This window comes from Anoplophora glabripennis, unplaced genomic scaffold, assembly GCF_000390285.2.
Source record: "Anoplophora glabripennis isolate ALB-LARVAE unplaced genomic scaffold, Agla_2.0 scaffold97, whole genome shotgun sequence".
Lineage (NCBI taxonomy): Eukaryota > Metazoa > Arthropoda > Insecta > Coleoptera > Cerambycidae > Anoplophora > Anoplophora glabripennis.
The window spans coordinates 1,039,360-1,063,258 of NW_019416215.1; the positions used below are offsets into that span (position 1 = coordinate 1,039,360).

Below are 23,899 nucleotides of genomic sequence, written 5' to 3' on the forward strand. Positions count from 1 at the left end.
ATTAAATTGGATTCAATCTACGTTTTGTAAATTGTAATTAAACGAGTGAAAAATTATACGTCTAGTGAGCTGGTAGAATAATTTGATTTTTTATAACTTTCGTCGATCGTAAATGACGTTTATTGTGAATTTTGACCTGTTTTTTAATTTTCCCGAAAACTCAGACCCGTATTTTTTTGTGGGGCTGTGATATCAATATCATTTTGGTTATGGTAAAAACATCTGCTAACAGATGGCTGCACAGCAGCCACTGCAAAAAATAGAGCGAAGGAGGTGATTTAACAGCGAGTACCCACAAGAACAAGAAGAGCAACAAATGATGGCCGTTTTGCTTTTTACGCTATGCGTTAGACACCAAGAAATATTTTGAATCATAATGTGAAACCATAAAAAGCATCTCCCGGGTGAAATTATAATCCGAAAAGCAATGTAAATGGCATAAAATAGATGTAACTCCATTTGAGTCCAATTTAAGCATATACTGGAAACGCAGTGTGCAGCATAACCAGATTTTGAAATGTTGTAGATAGGCTGAGGGCATAACTTAACGCTAATAAGGTGAAGCTACTTCGTCGGTATTCACCACCGTTCTTAGTTTACCATTTGTCCAATCAGAGATACAACATATCCTATTCTCGTTGATTTTAATTTATACACTCAACTGAAAAAATCGCAGAAACACCATTAATGTTTAAATTGATGAGGCTGCCTTAATAATTGTATACCTAATACGTTACTTAAAAAAATGTAACCTCTCTCAAAACATAATTTAGAGAAATTTTTCAGTTCTCAACGAATCTGTAAAGAGTGACCGCAAAGTGAGCCTATTTTCTCACCCCTGCCAGCGACCTTAAAAAAAATCCTAAAAATATTCTGCATATGTCAAATTATTGATAATGAAAAATCAAGATGAGCATATTTTTTAGTTTTTCGAAAAATGCCGAAAATCACACCCAATTAGGCGTTAATATGCTGACGCAAAACTGAAATGTATGAATAATATCAATAAGAATAAAAGCAATTCTTATTGTATTTTTTCTATAAAATAAAATCTTACAAATAGGAAATAATTTATTTTCATGATTACTGAGGGCGTGATATAGTTGTAAGTCTGCCCTTAAATTCGCTAAGGGGCTTAAATCGTCCCCTAAATACGGAAAAAATAAAAAATTACTTGAAAAATCAAGATTTTTCAAATATTTTTCGATTTTTTTATTTCTGATCAGAAAAGTATCAGTTTTTTTATTTCGCTATGATATTTTCGTGTGTTATCACGTTCGGGGGTAGTTCACCCCTTCGTTACAGGGGTGGTTTTCTAATAGATACTAGTGAGAAGTACACGATTTGAATTTCTAATAATTTAGAATATCCTAGTACTTTTTCCTAGATATTTCAAGTAAGTTTTTATTTTTTCCGTATTTAGGGGATGATTTAAGCCCCTTAGCGAATTTAAGGGTGGACTTTCAACTATATCACGCCCTCATTAATCACGAAAATAAATTATTTCCTATTTGTAAGATTTTATTTTATAGAAAATATACAAAAAGAATTGCTTTTATCTATTTTGATATTATTCAAATATTTCGGTTTTGCGTCATCATATCATATCACCAATAATTATCCCCTAATCACCCCTAATTAGGGATGATATTCGACATTTTTCGACAAACTAAAACATATGCTCTTCTTGATTTTTCATTACCAATAATTTGACATATGCAGAATATTTTTAGGATTTTTTTTAAGGTCTCTGGCAAGGATGAGAAAATAGGCTAAAAATATGCTGTTTTTGCGGTCACTCTTTCTTGAATAAAACAGTGAATCTAAGGATTTTTGTTGTTTTATTGATTAAAATTTCAATCCATTATAAAATATTTGATATTTCATTTTTTAAAATTCTGAAAATCATGATATACAGAGTGTTTGTAAATAAGTGCGAAATATTTTAGGGGGTTGTTGCTGAAGTTATTTTTTGAAAAAAGTTCATATAAACTTAAGTCGAAATATGCTTCGTTTCCTTGATACAGGGTGTAATTCAATATTTTATTTATTTTTTAATTATTTCAAAGAGCTTTGAACGTCCTGTATCTCGAAATCGAAGAATTTTTTACCCGCTTTATTAAAAGAGACCCTTAAATAAAAGATTTACAAAACCTACAATAATATATGTTTTATTTTTTCCTTAAAAACGGCGCATCTTACGAAAAAAATTGAAGAGGCCAATTTTATTCAGAACTGATGGCGGACTTCTAAAAAAATATCAAAACGAGAAAAAGTAAGTGGCGTACCATTTATTTCTATTAAAAAAGTTGTAGCATTCTACCACCAACGCCACTGATACAAGTAGAAATATTCGGATCACTCCAAAAAATGTCCATTTATCCCTCCAAAGCGTGTTTCTAATTTCGAGTTACATCTTTAAAATAATTAATAAAAATAAATAAAAAATTAAAATTTAAACACTCTGTATCTCGGAAACGAAGCATATTTCGACTTACGTTTATATGAACTTTTTTCACAAAATAACTTCGGTAACCACCCCCTTAAATATTTCTCACTTATTTACAAACACCTTGTATGTTTACTTTCCATGATAAACTAATTAAAATTTGATGTACAATTAAGCATAGTTGTTTAAAACAGCATGAGTATGAAGGGAAATCTTAATCATAATGCAATTAAGGTATCTTATTGTTGTGTTTGTAGTACTTTAATGTAATGGATATCTTTTAAAACCTTATTGTAATTACTGAAGGAGCTAATCTTCAAATTTACACGTCCGAAAGTGAGTCGGTTTCTTGCATGAAATTTTAGCAAAATTCTAGCGGATATGTGGGTCATTAACATAGTAATCCACCTAAAATTTACATTGTAATATTCGTATAACAAATGTAACGTAATTTTGGGTAGGAGGAACATTTGGAAGATAACTTGTGCTAATGTGTCACGTGGGATGTCAGATGTAAAATGATACAAATTGTAATATTTACGTACCTAGCGTCTCATTTTAAGAACCCCACTATTTATTTTTTAAAGTGCCTAGGTAGAACTGTTTCAGAAATATAAATCGTTACAAAAGAAATGCTGAATTAAAATATTTCTAGTGAGTTTCACTTAGGAGAAAATGTAAAACAAACATAGTCCTAGACCACCTTCAGGATTATATAAGCAGATGTTATTTCTAGATAAGAAATGGTTGAAAATATAGAGTACCATTATGACAACTGACGCAGTGTGCGGTCCATAATACCTCTCTACCTGGACGTGTCAAGTAGCTCGCTTATTTAGTTATTTAGAGACACTTTCAACACAACTGTTGGAATTTAATCTCAAGCACCGTGATTCTGGCTTCTGTTGTATATATGCGGAAAATTTGTATGCAAATATAGCAACACCAAATAGTTTATTTAAGCTTCAAGAGTTTCCTGTCTGAAATTGGCAATGTATTTTCAATGATAAAAGGTATCTTCCATCTACTTCAATTGTTAATAACACTTAAATTCAGCGAAACCTAAAAATAGTCTAATATTAATAAAGGAATATTTCTGTCTAATGAACACTTGACGACACTATATTTGTTCAATTTTTAACTGACAAAACGCGTTGTTATAGATATACGGGTATGAGTTCCAAATTAAGAATATGTCGACTAATGGATGCGAAATGTTTAAGCATTTTCCAATTATGCATTAAAACAATGAAGTACTAAAAAACACCAAATTAACAATAATGTAAAAAGGTAATAGATTAAAAGTAATAAAAATAAACATATTCTGCTTATCACATTGTGTAATTTGTTTAATTAATTAAATTGGATTCAGTGATTTGTTATAAGTTGTTCCTATCGACAATACAAGCTAAATAGTAGTAAAGAGTATATTAGTAACATGGTGTGATTTTGTTGACAAGTAATTATGGCAATTAATTTACTGCAATACAATAGGAATTTACTCAATTCAGTATAGAAAACTTATATTCACTGTATACAGGGTGATTCAGTATTAATGTCATTAATTTTTACCACGTACCTACTCGGAAGGCCTAATAAAGACAGAAAATTTAAAGAAAAAAATGGCTCAGCTTTTTAAAAGATAAGCAAATCACCCCATAACTAATCGACGCCACTACATTTTCTAACCGGGACGCTTGGCGGGACACAAAGCATTCGAACATTGAAGAGAAACTGCGCGGCAATATCAGAACCACATAAAGAATAATAAGATATTCAAGTCTACCATCGTTAATCGCATCTTCCGCATTATTTTCCCGCAAATTTGGAGATCACGTCATACATATGGAAGGGGATATGCAGGAAGTATGCAAAATGTAATACAACCTGCAGTTTATTTCGGATTGTTTCGAATGGGTGGTAATGGCCAATTTTACGAATTATGAATATGCGGAAATGGTGACTTTATATGGAGATTGTCTACGAAAAATTAATGTCGCTGCAGCAGAATATCTAATTTATTCCTTCAGTTTCTGAATTTAAAGTGAAAGCACCCGGTATATTTGGAGGTTTTATTAATTTTACAAAAAGTGAATTACGATATAATTGACGATCTTCTTGTCTTTAATTTAATCAACTATTTTCCATAACTCTAAAATTAATCAAGTATGTATTATTACCTTGTTTTACAATGTGTCCGCAAATCACATTGCTTTCTGGCACTGATTCCATTTACATTAATACAACCTAATGATAAAATAATTACCCACATAAAACCACCAAATGCCCTATGTAAATATCATTCATCACAGGCATCTGTCCACGAGTCTAGATAACATGAAACAATTTACTTCTCTTTCATAGCATGTAATCTCACATGTTCCTAAGACGATTTTCGCAATTACAGTGTCTAGGTGCTGCCAATCAACTGCATAATACCAAGTTCAACGCATTGATAATCGCAGCTGCAAACTGCTTTTGCCGATTGTGGAATAGGAAACTGTCACAGGCAGTGATGTTACTATCAGAATCTTTCCTTGATTGTTCTTGCTTGCAAGTAGAATTATCCACGCGTTTTCATAGCATTGTGAGTGTACGGTGGGTAGTAATTTTATTTTACTAAATGGTAGCAATTCTATTTACAAGTATGTTTTTACTATAAGCTTTTATTAGTATTATTAATTACCTTTTGTACCAATGAAATTTTAATGTAGATCCACTTTTAATATTCCATCTCACACGAAGGAGATACTCAGTACTTTAGGTATTGCAATAAAGTAAAATATCTTAGGGAAGTAACTGAAAATAGGTCAGAATCCAAGGCATAATAGCCCACAGTTAAAACTAAATAACATTGATGAAATCATCTCTTACGATGAAAACAAAGGAATCATTTATACCCCTCTTATTTTGTTGTTTCTTCATCGTTGACAAAATCATGAAATAATGTGTAATGAAAGGTGACACTTCGAGCGTTACTTTGAATGTATAAACATCGAAATTACTGCAGTGGTTGGAAAGTTGTTTGGGTTTGAAGATGTAGAAAAGTAATGAAAAATTGCGCTATATTTTTCAATATTATTACGATAAAGGGAATTTGTGCTGCGTTCGGTGAAGGTACTTTTGTCAAAATCATCTGGCTCCAAAAAGAAGCTCGATATATGGTTCCTCATGAGTTGAGGGAAAGAAACCTATTAGACCGAACTAACATCTGCCATGCGAACCATTTCTGAAATGTGTCATGAAAACGGTGATGAAAAATGGGTCACGTACGACAATCAGAAGCGTCAAAGACCATGGAGAAGGGATGATGAGCCTTCACAAGCGTCCACGAAGCCAGGATTGTCTTTGAAAAAGTGGATGTGTGGTGAGACTGGAAGGGAATCGTCCACCATGAACTACTTCCAGTTGGTCAGACTGTTGATTCCCTGATTCCTTACTCCATGTGAATAAATGAAGAGATTACGCTAGGAAATTGAAAGAAAATGACCCGAATTGAATGATAGGAAAGTTGTTGTCTCTCAACACGATAACGCCGGATCACATGTTTCTTTGAGCTTGGTTGAGAAGTTTTGATGCATCCACCGTATAGTCCAAATATAGCAGCCATTGACTATTACTCTCTCAATGGAATTAAGCTGTCTTCAAAAGAAGCCTGTGAAAGCCACTTGGTTCAGTTTTTCAACAAAAAGCCACAGACGTCTTCACCGATGGCATCATGGCTCTAACCGAAAAATGCCGAAACATTGTCGATAATAATGGAGCATATTTGGTTAAATAAATTCATTTTCGCACTATAAGAAAACTGGTTGAATTTTACTAAAAAAAAAACCGCCACGAAAAAATCGTCTTTGTCAACATACCATTCAATGTTAAGAAGGATTTGTTAAGAAGGAAAAAAATTAACAATATTAGTAAGTACATACATTTTTTTGCATTTTTGAAGAGTAAATCGGATTGGTTGAGACCTAAAAAAAATCTAAAATTTTTACTAAACAAGATATCAAGTTTCTTACAGAAATCGAAGATAAAACATTTTTAGTTATAAGGTATATAACTAAAGTAAGGTAAGGTAAGGTAAGGTATAAGGTAAGGTTATAATTTGAATTAAGTGGAGGAAGGAGGCCAGGAACTTTACAAAATTTACAGATTTAGAATGCTATAGATGAAAGCGAAGCGATACAAAAAAAATGTCCACAAATTTTAAAAGTTATCATTCTTTCTTAAACGCTTTGGAGCACGAAAATGATTTAAATTTATTCAAGTATCTCGAAATTATTTAAAAATCATAATGGATGAACGTGTTCAAGCTCGAGTATGGGCTTCTAGGACCCAGAAATAAGTAGGTAGTTGACTAGATGTTAGTTTGTGTTAAAAATTTAGTTTTAAAAAAATTAAAAAAAAAATATCGTTAGGAAAGTACCTATCTCTAGATAACATATGACATAAAACTGTTAGAACTGAAGTACTTGGAGGCACACCGTATTTACGTTTCCGAATAAAAATCTCCACCCATAGCTGAAAGATATAATTTAAAGGTTGCCTTATAATACCCTCTAAAAAATGCACGTATAATTAAATGTCATTAGAGAGACTATAACACGACATGTAATAATTTAATAACTATGCGAAACTTATGAATTTATTAAAATTATCTAAGATATAATCTACCGTATCATACCTATCCTCTATAATTTTCTTATATTTCCAGATCATGTAAATGCACATTAAAGAACAAACACAAAAGAATTAATAACGCAAATTCGTGTATTTAAATTGTTAAATAACTGAAACGAATCGAGTCTAAGGTGGTAAAATTATATCATAATTAAAAATTACTGTTATTAGGCAGTCCATACGCGGCAATCTGCCATTTTCAGATCTACATTGTTCTAAACGGCAGTCTGCGGTATATTTCATACCTAGACGAAAAAATTAACCAACTAAAATAGAGATATTGTTTCATCTGCTATTTTTTTTATTTATTAAATAGGTATATTGGATGTTGCCAACGGAAAAAAGGACAATGTGACAGCTGACAGTTCAGGATTATTGGAACTCGAGAGAACAACGCGTTTTGATTGCTGAGCAATATTTTAAAAATAAAAAAGTGAAGGTTTGCCGTCTACAGTTTGCAATTTTCGTACAAAATTTGAAAGGAATCAATTCAATTTCATCAACTGAGAAGATATTAATTGAAAAATTGAGGGATCAATTAGTTACAAAGTTCAATTGACTCAAAAACTGAAGCCTACTGACCATGCAGAACGAAGCGAGTTCGTCGAATGGATTATAGGACAAGTGGGTGCTGATTTTTCGAAGAAACTCATCTTCATGTCATACAGCTCGAAAAACAATCTAATTACTGCATGATTCATTTCCTGGTCGTGTAATTCCCCGTTTTGGTGATCAAATCAGGCGACTGGACTTCTTTCAATCAATAAAAAATTTACAATTTTTAATAAAAAAATCGGTGTTTTATACAAAAATTACTTCTTGCGTGAATTTTGGGAAATCCTTTATATTTTAAATTACTGGACGAATTGTTAACAATACAGAAATTGTAGGTAATTTATGATTTTTGTAACAAAATACATAAAATTCTTTATTCGAGTTCCACCTAGATAATATTATTTTCAGGAATATGCTTGTTATACTGATTTAATTAACGAATTACTACTACCTACGAATAAGATAAATTTAAATTGATCAAGAAAATACTCGTCCCCTCAATGAACAGTACTAAAATAATTATATTATTTCATAAACTTAATAAGCTGTTTCAGTAAAGTCCATGACACAATTTCAAGATCCATTTTAATTCAGAATCAAGAAACATGACAAAAGAAAAATGGAAGGTGTAGTTTTTTCTTTTTTTTTTCATCTAATTCAGCATACATCAAAGATCAGTGGGTTTTATATCTAGGTCATATCTAAAATTACCTAAGGTGTCATTAGTACATTAATCTAATAATACCTCTTAAAATATCAAACAAACATTATTAATTTCATCTAATTAATTGCTACCAGTTTGTAAATAATTCAAAAACCCGATTTATTTGGAATAAAATTTGCCAGTATATTATCCTTTTTGTCTTCGTTATTTAAGGTGCTTGAAAATAGTTAGCAGATACATTCAGTATTTAAAAAGCATGGAAATAAAAATAAAGATATTTTATAAAACTTGAATATAATCGGTATAGACAAGTCTATTTATAGTTTTTAATTCAAATTTCCTCGGTATGTTTAGATTTAGATGTTAATATAAATGAGTATGTTTTTATTTTTATTGCAGATTGGACACTGAAAGTTAATTTAGTATCAGTTAATACGATCCAAAAATCTCTAATCAGATCAAAAGAGACATTTACTGCTGCCGCTATTAAATCGAAATAAACATCTAACACAGATGTAGGAAATCCTAGAAAGAATATTTTATTTTTTTATTTCATTTCAACTAAATTCAGCTTGGCATAATTTACTTTGAGATATTTTAATGCCAATTATTATTTTACTTTATGGTATTAAGACGAATAAACATTTTCTTCGATTTGATAACACTACTAAATATATGTGGTAAATGAGCAAAATAATATAAGTAAATAACCGTTATTTTCAAAAACAAAAAATATTATTACAAGAAAATTATATATTTTATTGTAGTAATCAACAATATTGCAATAATTTTATTAAAAATGATTATAATAGCTATTCTGCTATATGTAATAAATATAAATTATTATTATATTATTCATATAGATTTTGATTATGTCACGGATTTACTTTTTCCCTACCTCTATTGCTATTTTCATCAAGTCAACCTCAATAGTCGCCCGAGGTTGAGGGTGTCTCGCTGTCCAGTTGTCCTTGATTGGTGGCGATGTATTTTGCCTAAGGATAAGGTTTATGCTATAATTTATTAGTCTTTTTCCGCTCTTGATACATCCGCGAGATGGCACGGGTTTGGAGGCTTTCCACTGAGCCTGGTTGCACTTAAACTGTTTTGGCCACTTCAAGTATAAGTACTCTTGTGTCTATAATCACTGTCTTTTACGTTTTGCCTTGCTTAGAACTGTCTGTGAGATCTTCGGAGAGTACCTAGAAACTTCTCTCTAGGATACTTGATTTGTAGGCTACTTGAAGCTTGTTGTATCCCGTAGGACTTTTACCGCAGGTTTGTGCTCGTTTTTTTTACAATGTTTCCAATTATTGTAAAAATTTGGAATTTATTGAAAAATTATACTTACAATAAATGAGTTCGGTGTCTGTCATTTGATTGTATATAATGCAAATAAGAAATTTTGTATCGTACTACATGTATTGGCCAGGTTTTGGTTCTGGTTAATCAACACCAAGGTCGACGTTCGATCACTTTCCTTGAAGAGTTCACAGAAAGTCCTGTACAAAAGTCCGCCTTAGGTTTGGACATTTAGCCTATCAATTTTACCCATCTTTGGAATCCAGTCAACTCGAGTTGGTTATAGTCTATTTCATGTAATATTGTGATATCCGGAGAACTTTTTTAATTTCCGAAATTCGAAACTAGGCAGATTTTTTCAACCCTATCGTACGTCCGTCGTCTGCGGTCGCTCTGCCGTCAGTATCGGCTTCTATCGGTATCGTCTGCTGCAACTTTGGTGATTGGGGGTAGTTGGAAGCTTCGTAGAGAACTTCAGTGAAAATATTCCCAATATAAGTAAAAATTGTATTTTTCGTTTTGCGACTTCTGCTTCGGCTATGGATATTTACTTTTGCCGAGGTTGGTACCGAGTAGATAGATTGGAGACGGGCTCTTCCAAAAATGTCAAAAAATTATTTGTGTACCATAATATATGTGAAGCCATACTTATCGCAGTTTTATTTTTTTAGTCGGGTTTTTCATTTTATGTTACATGCTGCAGAATGCAACAAAAATATCAGTAATAATGATAAAAGAAATTGCAGTAAGAGTAATAATTTTCCCATTGGTACTTTCGTCATTAGAAATTGCCAGAAAAAGAAACACTATGATGATGATGATGATGATGATGGTCATGTTGATAATAATTCCAATAACGATGATAATAACAATAATGAAATTTTTAATAAATAAATATTTTAATGTACCTATTATACCTATCTTTTTTTGCATATAACTAGATCTTATCTTACCGATTTTTAGTAAAACTGTCTCACTATCTTATTTTCAGTAAAAATGTAGCTACTCTGATTTCTATGACGAATAATTTTTTCTAACAGAACGACGAGGTTAATGTGTGTTAATATTTTCATAGACAAAAGTTATTTTTATGAGTTAAAATGCATTTAAGAACATATATTTACTGGTATTTACCCAAGTTACGTTATGAAGTCAAATTTAAATTTTATGTGGTTGAAAAATAAACGGTGCTGTCTAATCTACACTTTTGTACAGATGTTTTGTAAAGTCCAGAAAAATATTTTCATATATTGGACACTGTTGGCCCTGAACAAGATCCAAAAAGTTATTGACAAATTATGACGACCCGCTTCCGCCTTTGCCGTCTCCTCCCGGCCGAGTGTGGGTATTTTTCCCGCATTCACTCTCATGTGAAATGATCATGCTTTGAGGACGACCGGTGCTCGATTTTAATCGGTTTACCTGTTAATCTCCGCCAATACTTGGAGGTCAATAACACCTCACAATATACAATCTTCTTATGTCGTGACTTTTTTAATACCACCTATGCATACCCCAGTGTTTTTAACGGTACGTTTGACCGTAATAACCACCACGACAAAAAACGCAGTGGTGTACGAACCCGATTCCGCCTCCGATAAGGGCAAACTGCAGTGTATAAGTCACGGAATGTCACAATGTTAAGTGGTAGGCGCTTGTTAATTGAAAAGGTGAAAGTAAGTTAAAATCTTCGCGGGTATTTCGGGCATCGTTAAAAAAGTAAGAAAGAAGAGTAAATACTGAAATGGAAATAGTTTCCAGTAGTGGAATTGAATTACTGCAGAATGTACCAAAAACTAATTAACATCACAAACTTTTACATATAAGAATGTTCATAAATAATATATCAAAATTACAATTGTCAGCCACGCAGAAAACTTTTATTAGTGGTTGCTTTTACAGCATAGCCCTTTTAAAATATAAGAGGTAAGAAGCAAAAGTTTTCAGATTTCCAAAATGCTATGCGCCACTCCAAAGTTGCCCGATGTGAACCACTTTTAGTACACTAACCAACACTTTTGAATATAAAATTACAAACTGTCGGCTAAGCTTGGGTGGATATTTTCACCGTTGCAGAGTGGGTTCCTGACCACCAATACCTCGCTCCAGAACCCTCCGTGCTTTACGCTCACTTTGAAGTCTTTGTCTTTGGAAGTGCTAGAAATTTTATGGCTTAGTGTTATAGTTTCATATTTTCAACCTAGCATACTTTCCAGTGATGTCTGCACTATTTCTTTTAGTTTCACCACGATTTGGGTACTATACCTCTGAATACAGTTTGAAGAAAACATGAAGAACTCAGTTTTTATACCTCCTCATATAGCTCTGTCACGTTTTAGACCATAATGTTATAATAGATCTAGGACTGTAAGCATATGCACTAGATAAATTCATTCTTATCCACTGTCATCTATTGTAGACGTCCATGATACTTTGAATTCTTCATCTAGCCTTAACTTTCTAACAAGGCTATACAGCTTTGACAACGGCAACTTTGCATAGCTTTCAGTTTTTCTTTTCGCACAGTACTTGAGCTGCTGTCTTTCTCCAGACAAAAGTTATTCAGAACGTTTCTGAGTCAAAAAACATGGCGTTACCAGTCCTGCCTTTGTTCTTACTTATTTGCTATTTTAGGTCTGATTTTAATTTATTCGAAGATCTTTTTAAGAGCTTATCAGCATGCTTCGGTCTATGGTTTCTTGCTACCATTGTTGGACCTTATCTTTTATCAACGAATATCTCATTAACGTAGACTGCTGCAAGAAGTCTTAGGCCGCCTTTTCGTTACCACGCACGATGTTCCTCATCCCTTGGTGCCCAAGATACTGTTGACTTCCTAAACATCCCAACAGCTCCATACCTGCCTAAAATAGATCTGGTCTAAGCTAATTGCTTTTAGTGCTACCTGACTGTCGGAATAAGTAGCAATTCGCTAGTTTTTAATGTTCCCTCATATCAACTCTATTCCACAGTATTGAAGGGCCATCCGGAACACTGTAGATAAACATTTCTGGACTAAGTGGGAATTCAATATTTTCCTTAGCTCCATATATATATTCGGTTCCGACTCCTGGGTTTACTTTCGAACCATCCTTTAATAAAGGATCGCTTCACCCAGTCTTTCTTTTCTGATGTTACTTACTTTCTGGTATTATTTTAAGTTCTTTTGGAAGCACCATGTTTCGACATAGTCTTAGTTAGCATTCCTAAAGGCGAATGTGCCTTTTATCGAACAGCTTTTGGTGTACTCCACTATGATTCCGTGCAATTGGTGGGTATCCCTGTTGCAGTCAGTAACATACACACCTAGCTTATCCTTGTATGAAAATATTTAATAGTGGTAGATTCAACAAGGTCTTCAGGATTGCAGTGTAGTTCCGATGATCCACAATGACACTTAAGCAAGCTAGTCTCTAAATGCCTTTTCACTCCCATATGTCTTCCATTTAAATATTTGAAATGACAATTCAAAGTCGTAACAAAACAAATAAAATTTCACTTGTTCACTAAACCTTTCTTTGCTTGAAGGCAATCAAGGAAGGGCTTCAAAATGTTAGATTTAAAAAGAAATTGTATTGTGTAAGTACAAGGACAGTTTTAGATGAATTGGTTTGTGACCACATATTTGTTAGACTAGTTATCTCTAGAAGTAGGTATGTTATCTTTCCTTTGAAAAAAATAACGGGGAAACCATTTTGAGTAGTTTTTTAGTCATATACTTTCATACTCAGATTTTCTTTTGCGCTTTTCTTTCAATTTTCTTTTATTCTCTATCTTTTTGGTACCTACAACTGCTAACTAATTCATTGGTAAAGTAGAAGTGGAAAAGTACCCAATGCATCCATTAGATATTTTTTACCCAAATGTTTAATACGTTAGGCTTTAAATATTTCTATTTACTAATTGACAGTTCACTAAAATAAAAGATTTGCCGCTTTGAATATATGCCTTGCTTTAAAAGCATTGTGACATAATAAATATTATAATCGTTTGGTGTATAATATTTTCTTTTTAAAATCGATTAAACTTCGCATAGTAACAACTGACAACGACTTTGTTATCTTGACTAATATGTTAATCCAGGAGACAGGGTGTCCATACGGACTGACCCCGAAAGAGAATATCTCTTACAGACAGATTCCAATGACCCTTGACAAGTAAAGCAAACAAGTTGATATATGATCGTCTATAAAAAAATCAGCTTTTATTTAGACGATTTAACAGCCACATTTTAGTACATAATTTGAAATAATTTATACGTAAAGATTCTCCAAATTAATATCTTCGAAAACGTATAATTATTTTAAAGTTGCATATTATAATGCGTGAGTATTTTTTTAATTTCAAGATAAAGGCCGACCATGTTTATTCCCGTCAATTGGGAAAAATGTATGTCAATATTATACACAGTGTGAACATAACAACCGCCGTTACTTGTGTTAATATGAGGATCCCAAACAACTAAAATAGATTGTATGAGTAATCGATAATAATCATTTTATACCGTTCTGTATATTAGACCGACCCGAATAAGTTTGCATCTGAGACAGCCCCGCCCACAAATGTGCACTGAACGCTGACCCAAATCACCGCGCATACATCTTATTCCTTCTAGTGCAATGCGTTCTTTCTCAATCTCGCATAGCTCTGCCCGAGACAGAAACGCAAACCTTTTAGATGTACATTTCAGATTTTCTACTGCCTTTGATAAAGAACATTCCAAAGGCATAAACACTCTTCTTTTCAAAGTTGTTAATTAGTCTAATCAAAAACCAAATAAGGAGCCTATAAATGTTTATGTTGTTTCATGTTATTAAAAATGTTTTGAAAAACACATGTTAAACTACTCCAACTATAAAAAACACTGTTTCCATAATGTTATTTTTTAACTGTGTTTTGAAATACATTTTATCTAGTATTACTTGAGATAGAATGACAGGAAAATAATAAACCAATAAAGTTCTGTTACCGAAACTACTGTAACAATTTACCGCAGCATGGGCGTGCCTTGAAATTTTCCGCGTCATTTTCAAAATATTAAAATATTTATAATTAATATTCTGCTACTAGGAATTAAATTCTTTAAATGAAACTGATTTATTTTAATAAGAAATTATACCGAAAATGCACAGAACGGTACACTCACGAAGCAACACGCATTCGTAACTGCAAAACACATATGCACTGCAAGCTGCTACGATGAACGCCACGCCGCCAGTGTCTCCTTAGAATTCTATCTCACAAATATCGTACGGACTGTATTTATCGGCGACCACACAGCTTTTTTTAGTTACATTCACATTTTCATCTGTAGTAATTAAATAACGTTACTACCCATTTGTATGTATACGAAAATCTTTGCTCAAACGAATGTTAGAATAAGTTTTTAAATCAAATATCGCATTACAAATATATTACTTTTCGCGTGAGTAGGTTTCAAGTTTTTGCATTCTAAGTCCATAAAATTATTAATTACCAATGATGCAACAACGGTTATTGATAATACAACGGTCATAAATAATGTTTATTTGAGGGTTTATTACCGATAAGTAATAAAGAACATTCTAATGTTACACGCAGTACCGTCCTTTGTACGAAGCCGACATGTTTAAGAATTATTTAATGACACAGACATTTAACTTACCGCTCATATTAATGCGACCGAGGGATAATTTCTCATATCTCATACGGACTTTTTTTATTTCGTATGTTCCAGAGAGGTGTACTGCAACCTTTCATGTAAGTATTCGGTGCTGTTTGACTGACGTCACAATTATATCTAAGATGAAACAATGATAATTTTCTACGCAATAATCAAAAAGTCTAACCGAAAGTAACACTGAATAACTTCAAAATAACTAAGGAGAGTTGCAACCAACTTTCAAAATTACCTTAATTTGAAGTTTCCTTGGAAGCTTAAGCTACCCATAGAACAACATTTACGAAATATAAATACTTTACGGATTAAAGTGTAAAGGCAACGAATGACTATTTTTTAAAATTAATTAAGCAAATTGTAAAATATCATAAAACACAGTTCAACGAAAATAGAGCAATGCAACTAGTGTCTATTTAAGAGCTCATCTGAATAGCGAAGGAAAGTTATGAGTTTAGACTGAGGGAAAATATCAGTATTTGATGGATTGTATCACACTGATTGCGTTCCATTTTTCAAAAACTCTAGTTCAAAACTGGATTTTTCAAACAAAATATTTAATGAGTAAGCATCCTTAAATGAATGGCTTCTACATATAACTAAATAATTTTGAGAAATTGCAATCCTGAAAGAAAAAGTAAAATAATATTTCCGATTAGAAAATATTTTATAAAAAAGTTTTGTGTTGTTTAGGCTGTAGCTATTGATTTATTGATTTAATATTTAAAAAAGTTACTGTTAATTAAGGCAGATATGAATAATTATTTTGCACATTTTTCAATAAAAATCTGATTACATCTACTTATATCTATTGACGCAGTGAACATATGAACAGTGTACATATGAATCTCTCGGAAATGTGAACATATTTCATGTCGATGTATATTTAATTATTTCTGCTTCTAATGACTTCATAAAATCAAATTATGTGATTCCAGTTCATCAAAAGTTATAACTGTACGAGGTGACCCAGAACTAAGCTGCAATTAAAGCTTTAGGCGCATACAAGATAAGTTCAAAACTGGTGTGGGATTGTTTACAAATGCTGACTGAACTGGCTACCAACAATACAGTCAGACTGTGTTGGATGCCAGGGCACAAAGGCATTTGTGGAAATGAGAAAGCGGATGAACTTGCTAGGAAGGGATCCGAGACAGTGTTCATTGGCCCGGAGCCCTTCTGTGGCACATCTCCCAGTGTGGTCAGGCGGGCTCTGGGCAAATGGACAGAGACAGAACATAGGAAATACTGGACTTCAAGGCCAGGACATAGCCATTCTAAGGAGCTTATGGAGTATCCTTCGAAGGGAAGAGCGAATGAGCTACTGAGCTTGAATAGAATCCGGCTCAGGAGAGTGACAGGACTCATAACGGGACACTGTCACTTTAGGAAACATCTACATAAGCTAAAGCTTGTAGACAGTCCGATCTGCCAAGGATGTGAATCGGCGGATGAAACCTCTCTGCATATCTTGGGCGAGTGCCCGGGATTTGCACGTAGCAGAATGGCGCTCCTTGGGAGACCCTATTTGGAACCCGAGGAACTGAGAGAAGTGTCAGCAAGGAAGCTTTTGGACTTTGTAAAAAGGACAAATATACTTGCTGAATAGGACTAGTAGTGGGACGCACAATAGGCCTAATCAGGCCGCAGTGCTATGGGACTTATTAGGACCAAACCACTAGAAGAAGAAGAAGAGGAGACCCAGAACTGCTAGATGGCCGTTATTACAGGAAAACCGAAAGAGTACAAAGGAACCGCAAGCGGCGAAATTTTAAGTCAAATAGGTTTTATACCATCGTGTCGTAAAAATCTATCTCTGTGGCTTCCTTTTCGATATTTCCTTTTTCCTGTAACGGTGGCTTTTGCAGCCTTCTTATGGGATAAATTAATTACATCATTTTGAGAACATATTTTATTTCTGTTTTATTTACATTCGTTTCCAAGACCTCTAAAACTTGGTTTCCAGATTATATATCAAAATAACAATCTCCATAATACTATTATATCCTTGGAAACCCGACAATAATATCGGCAATTACGGAGTGAGCGCAAGCATGCCCGCAACAGTGGCCAACCACCAACTCTGGATCACCCTGCGTAGCAATAAAAAAATATATTACTATAGAAGAAAATCTGTGTGGCTTACATAACTGGGTTCTCTGTAAAATGTTTACATATATTACACCAGAGTGAATTGAACATCTTTTTTAAGACTATTTGTTGCATCTTGAATGTATAAAATCCTTTATATTCATATGCAAAAGTTCTGATTCGATGTAAAGTAAATAATTTTAATATTTAGAAATTTGCTTTTAATATTTTTTTACAGCTTTGCCTTCCTATTATTAAGAAAAAGTTGAACTTTGAAAATACACGATTCTTAATATTTTTATTGAAAGTTTCTAATGCATTAGTTATTAAACAATATATTCAATATTAAAAAAACGGTTACAGTGATTAGCCGACGCGCTAAGTTTTGTCGCATATCTGTTAGTTTCCTTTTAATTTGGACAAGCTTGTCTCTCTCATTAATGGCAGTTAGGCAAGCATAAAAATCAATTGACTTTGTGGCACGGGAATTCTAACATAACTGTTATATTGTTTGAACTTACTTATTTGTGGCGTACTTTTAATTTATTTATTAGAGTATTCGTAAAAAATAAAAGAGAATAAAAACAAGAGATAGAATAAACATCATATGATATATGGAAGTAGATAAACAAAACAATTTGTATGTAAAAACTATTAAAAATGAAACGTCATTCCATATTCTTAAAATAAAAAGAGGGATTTTCCAAATAGTAACAACTGACTCAAGTACTATTTAATGAAATTATTTAAAAAAAAACTAAAATTATAAAAGGATATTAAAAATTTCCTTGAATTGAATGAAAAAACTATCAAAAGACGTTAAAGTATCTATGAAAAGTTAAAATTTATAATATAAGCTGTCTTATGCAAAAGAAGATAGAGATAAGGGAAAATATATCTTTTGAATTAATATTTTTTTTATGAATAATATACCTCGCGTAAGTACTTTTACCTTTCACCATTTCAGGTCTTCAAAAGACCGGATTTTCGACTGTCGCTGCTCTGAGATGAACAGGTAGGAGAACCGAAATGAACAAAGAGCATTATAAAATGTATTTATACACTGGTATTCAGTAAATCAAAATTCTTTCAATGATTTTTCAATTCTACCAATACTATCCTTATTAGATTACGAATATTGGTAAGTAGAGATAAATATGTACAAAAGAAAAGTGTATAAAATATTCTTCTTTACTTAATTTGTATGGCTAAATGTTTTAAAAGTGAAGGACTGCACGAGTACCACCACTTTTTCAACGTGATCATAAATTCTTGTAAGTTTGATGATCTACAAACGTAAATATTATGATAAACTGAGTTGTCCAAAGAATCCAACAAGACTTTTAGAAAAACTTTTATCTTTTTTGTTTTAGTTTGATGTAATTTTAGTTGTCGTTAAAGGTTATATTTGATATGCAGTGAATTTTTAATTAATAAATAAATTTCCTTAAGCAAAAACAAAATTTTCAAAAATATGGTGTACTTAGTTAATTATATTATCCTCTTTATTAAATTAAAAGGAACTCCCTTTAGGAACTAAAATATGGAGACTGACGCTAAACGGGGTTCGTTCCGCCGGAAAGCGGTACAATTGCGTGAAATTTTATCAATATTTTCAGTTTTCGACTATTTAATTTGTAGATAGTTTCAAGAATCAGTTTCACCAAACGATTCTATCACTAGAACTTTATCAAGTGAATATTCGTAGCAAAAATTTGTTTCCTGCTTCTATATTCTCAACTTTTCGCCATGTTGTATTATGGTACACAATCTTCTTCTTCTTAATGAGGATGTAGGATGGTTTTGAAAAGGTAAGATTATATCCTGATTTTTTGAACTGGAAGAGGAAACACAACAGTTTTTTCCAAAGCAAAGCTCACCCTACTTTTGCGTTTGTATTGCGGTTGGATAGCTAAATTCGTATATTTAGTAGAAAATATGTAAAATGTTTTACGCTTTCAATCAAAATGGAAGCTTTTAAGATCAACCTTATATACTGGCAACAATGCTTTACTTCAAGTCATTTGCAAGTATTGTTTCAAAATTATCCAGAAATCGAATATCCAATTATTGGATTGGACACCACAATCATTTACAAAGAACCACCAATCTTAATATTATAGAAAAAGAAGCTTTCTGTTGATGTACCTAACACAAATATCAAACTTTAAATCTAAAATTCTTGTATAATCCCGGATTTCAATGAAAAATTAATTTCAAGACCTACGCAAGAAAGCCATAAAAGTTTTGTTTAATTTTTTCAGTGCGAAGAAACATTTTCTACATTATCAATTTTAAAAACAAGATACAGCAACCGACTTGATAGAGATTCTATAGTACATGTTGCCGAAGCAACATTGCAACCACGTTATGAAAATACAGCAAACAAAAAGCAGAGCAGATTTCTCATTAATTAAATTTTATTTAATTCTATAAATCGGAGTAAAATAGTAGTAGCATTAACTGTAATGGATTTAACTCTATACCGTACTATATACTGTACTGTAATAGGTTATTTTAATGGATATTAGGTTTTTAGCATAAAATATGATTTTGTCCAGAACTCTTCAAATTATCAACATCTTTATTTTTGTTAAAAAAATTGGGTATATGTTTATTTCATAGTGTTTATTGTTATATAGTGTATTTTGAGAAATATTTCTCATAACTTTCTATTTTACCGGTCCGTAAAAAAATGGTACCTCGTTTGGCAGACTGCCATATATTTGTAGGGGAAGTATGGCAACAGTGTTACAGAAGAAACGTGTTATATCTCTATCTATTATAAATTTGAAAGTAGTAGTTACTTGCAAAGTTCGATATCTCGAAAACGTTCATTTAGCTGAATTTTGTTTAGAATTTCGAGAATTATTGAAATATGGAATAATATACAGGGTGTCCCATAAAAGTAAAAGCAACTGTGTTTCGTTATGACTTTTTGACTGATCCTGTATACTTATTTTTTTTCCTTCTTTATTGTAATAGATTTTAGTCCAAAAACGTTTGTGTTTTATGATTTTTTGATAGCTATCTTACTTTAGGAGACAATCCATCGTTTCCATACATATCAACGACCCTGTATAATTCTCATAAAAAATAGGCTTACTTTTTGTTTCTTATGTCATTGAGAACAAAGAAAAAGATGTATGATACTGTTGCCTCGTTTTCCCAATATTTCTGATGTGGACAATTGTCCATTTTTTTTGTTACTTTTGTGACGCACAATCGGCAAATCCGCAAACCTTACCCAATGCATCCCGGGCGTGTGAGAGGGCCTCTCTTCAAACACTCCCATCTGCAGTGGCGGCAAACCCCTTGCTTGGGAGTCCTCTGACACCGTTATCCAGAACCGTCGCTCCCCGACACTAGAACTCGGAAAACATAAAACACTGTCGTCCAAATCAAAAACGGTTCGTAAACACCAGCACTCAAATTTACCGCATGTAGCATACAAACTTTATTTCGGCACGTCGATCTTATCACTGCCTTCTGGTTCACTACGAGAGTTCATGCGACAGAGTCCCGATAATGCCGCAAATATGCCAGAAAAATAAGAATTATTTATAGGAGTTCCAAGTAGCGGGCTGTAAACAGAATCACTGCGGTCTAACAACATGGAAACATGGTCGAAAACTGAAAATGTTAATTAGCGCACAGTTCAAAAGGTCTATGGCGTTACATAACACCCGATGCACTTGAATGTAGAGCTATTCCGTAAACAAACGTGCAAAAAATACATGTAATGAGCAATTGGCAATAAAGTTGTCGCGCATGTCACTAGATGTACAGGCACTTACAGAGCACACATATGCCATTTATAAAGCGTAGCATAGCGTCCGCGCACTCAGACGGGTCGCATGCGGCTGTTGGATAGCGCATGTGAGGAGCGCTTACTTCTTTGGCTCCGCCCCGCGACAGAGAGGGGCCTGGGGGACACCTAGGAGGCGCACTGGAAGGGTCCCGCTATCCTATCCGGATCTAGATTGTATTTGTTTATAGATAGATTATTGTATAATAAATGTAATCCTATTCTTCTGGAGGTGGATACATTCTACCTCGCGATGCGTGCCTAACTGCCTAATGTATATCTTCATCATTACCCATGTTGTTATGAATATGATTTCCAGCCTGAGTTGATGAGTCTGTTTTTTTTTCTAATGGAAAAAACTATTTTTATATTTCTTACCTTATTGATAAGTCTTCTGCGCGTTTCAGATTGGTACAAAATATTAGGTGAAATGGAACGTTGCAAACACAATAACTTATGTTTTAGAGTAGATAAATATTGTACTAAATCGAATGACAGAATAATAGGTGGATCAATTTTTGACCTGGTACATTTTCTTGCCACATTATTTTGCCGTAAAGACATTCAACCGACTCGTCCTTTTTCCTTATCTAACAATACTGCTCACCATGACCAACACACTGATCTAATTCCTTGGACATATCTGAACTGTCATCAGAGACTGATTTTACATTATCATATGGTGAGGATGAGTTGTATTTCCTTGTTGATTTTCCTCCTCTTTCTTTTCTTTCAGTGGTTCTTTTTATTCCGTTTTTTGCAACAATGGATTATACTATTGTTAAAATTGCATCGAACTGTTTATCTCTGCTCGAATATTCGGAACAGAAGTTATAGCTCCAAGAAGTTATCCTGATGTCTTAACTTCTTTTGAACATTCAGATTCAGCAGATATGTCCTGTGGATTCACGGGACTCGTTGCAGTTTCAATATTCTTACACTTTTCTTTTGAAGAGTGAACATTGTCAAACCAACGATAAATCTTTGGCGGACGTGTTTGTGCTGTTTTTAGAACTTATTAGCAGATAATTGTTTTCTGATTCTGTATTTTGATCTTGTTACGAGATATTCTTGGGGTAGAATTTGTTTCCATTTGCTCTTTGAAGCTGTCATTAATTTGTTAATAAGAAAAGCATGCTCGGGTAGGTATAGCAGACGGATTAAAAACAGCATTTTCAATTGTAGCAGCTTTTTATCAGAAGTTGTCCGGCTGTTATCTTGCCAAGCGGTTGTTTGAATTGTTTCGTACAAAAAATATCAACCTCATAGTAGTAAACCTTAACAGGTTTGAAAAAGCATCTGTCGTGTGGCTGCAGGAATCAAGTGTTTGGTGAGCAAACCAAAATGATATTATTTTCTGCATTATATTCGAACATTTCCAAACTATCACACTGCGAAGTGTTCCCATGAAGAGGCTAAAGGAATCACAAAGGTGTTTTCTTGGAACAAATTGCTCTTAAAGTCATTTTAAAAACAGTTCGTTGTTATTGTAGGCTAATTTTTGTGACTTGATCCACTCGGCATACCTCCACATACTCCTTTTTCTTGTTCTTACCCTCAAGTATACAAGGTGGCGGGATAAAATAGCCTTCTGTGTTGCACCAATAAACTACTACAGTTATGATTTCATTTAATGAATTTATAATCCACGGTAGTGATAGATGCAATATTTTTCGAGCCTTTGATGGCTACTACTTCACCTAGCTCGTTATTTAGATTCAGATCTGTCATCCGTATGAAGAATTCAACGCAGTTTGTCCAACAGGTCGTGTTTTATCAGAATGTTTGTAGAAATATGGAAAATATTTCTGAGCGAGGTTTAGAGTGTATGTAACTTAAATCTACCTATAAGTATTCATCTAGATTTTCTCAAATTTACAGTATATATTTGATCCACCCATGTACATGTGTCATCGTCTTTCTTCTGAATATAGTACAAAAACCTTTTTGAAGATCACTAATATTTTCAGTCACCAACTCATCTTAATAACAAATTATTATCATCCGATTACTAATTAATGTAGATTATATCAAACAAATTTTGTCCATTTTGTGGAAATACAACAATTGGATCACATTAATAAGCGAAATGTTGTACCTCTAAATAGAGTAACTTACAACTTACAAAACCCTTAAAAGTTAAAACAAAGCTGGGGAAAACTTTCACGGAAACCTTTCAACATTTGTAGCATGCTTAAGGAGGTGATGCTCGATGCTCTGGGTCGTACATAACATAAGGAATAGTTTTCACGATTTAAAAGTAGTCGTCACTCAATTGGAGATAGTCCTGGACCAGGAAGGTCTTCGATATCAAGACCACGTTCAGGAAGTCAAAGATCTGGTGTGTGCAAATCGTCGATTGACTGTCAGATAAATTGCAGAAGAGGTTAGCATCTCAATTGGGCATGCCATTAAATTTTGACTTAAAATTGAACATGCATCGAGTTCAGCAAAAACAACAGAAAGAAAATCGTGTGGACGTTTGTCGGTAACTCTTTGGACAATCCAATGATGAAACATTCTTTCAAAGGATCATAACGGAAGACGAAAACTGGTTTTACGGCTACGACATTGAGACAAAAGTTCAAGCATCACAATGCACGTCAGTCTCGATCCAATATCAAAGTGAAGCTCACTGTTTTTTCGACTTTAATGGAATTGTGGGTTTGATATTCTTGCCTCAAGATGAAACAGTGA

The 23,899-nt window shown here is 33.2% G+C and overlaps 1 protein-coding gene across 1 annotated transcript in view; it reads right to left on the reverse strand.

Annotated features, from left to right (window-relative positions):
- Nucleotides 1-11,677: 11,677 nt before the first annotated feature.
- LOC111693155 (vicilin-like seed storage protein At2g18540) overlaps nt 11,678-23,899 on the reverse strand; it is a 140,283-nt gene continuing 128,061 nt past the window's right edge. The window contains exon 3 of the mRNA XM_023457322.1: nt 11,678-11,804. Coding sequence (XP_023313090.1) covers nt 11,678-11,804 — 127 coding nt within the window. The remainder of the gene's footprint in view (nt 11,805-23,899) is intronic.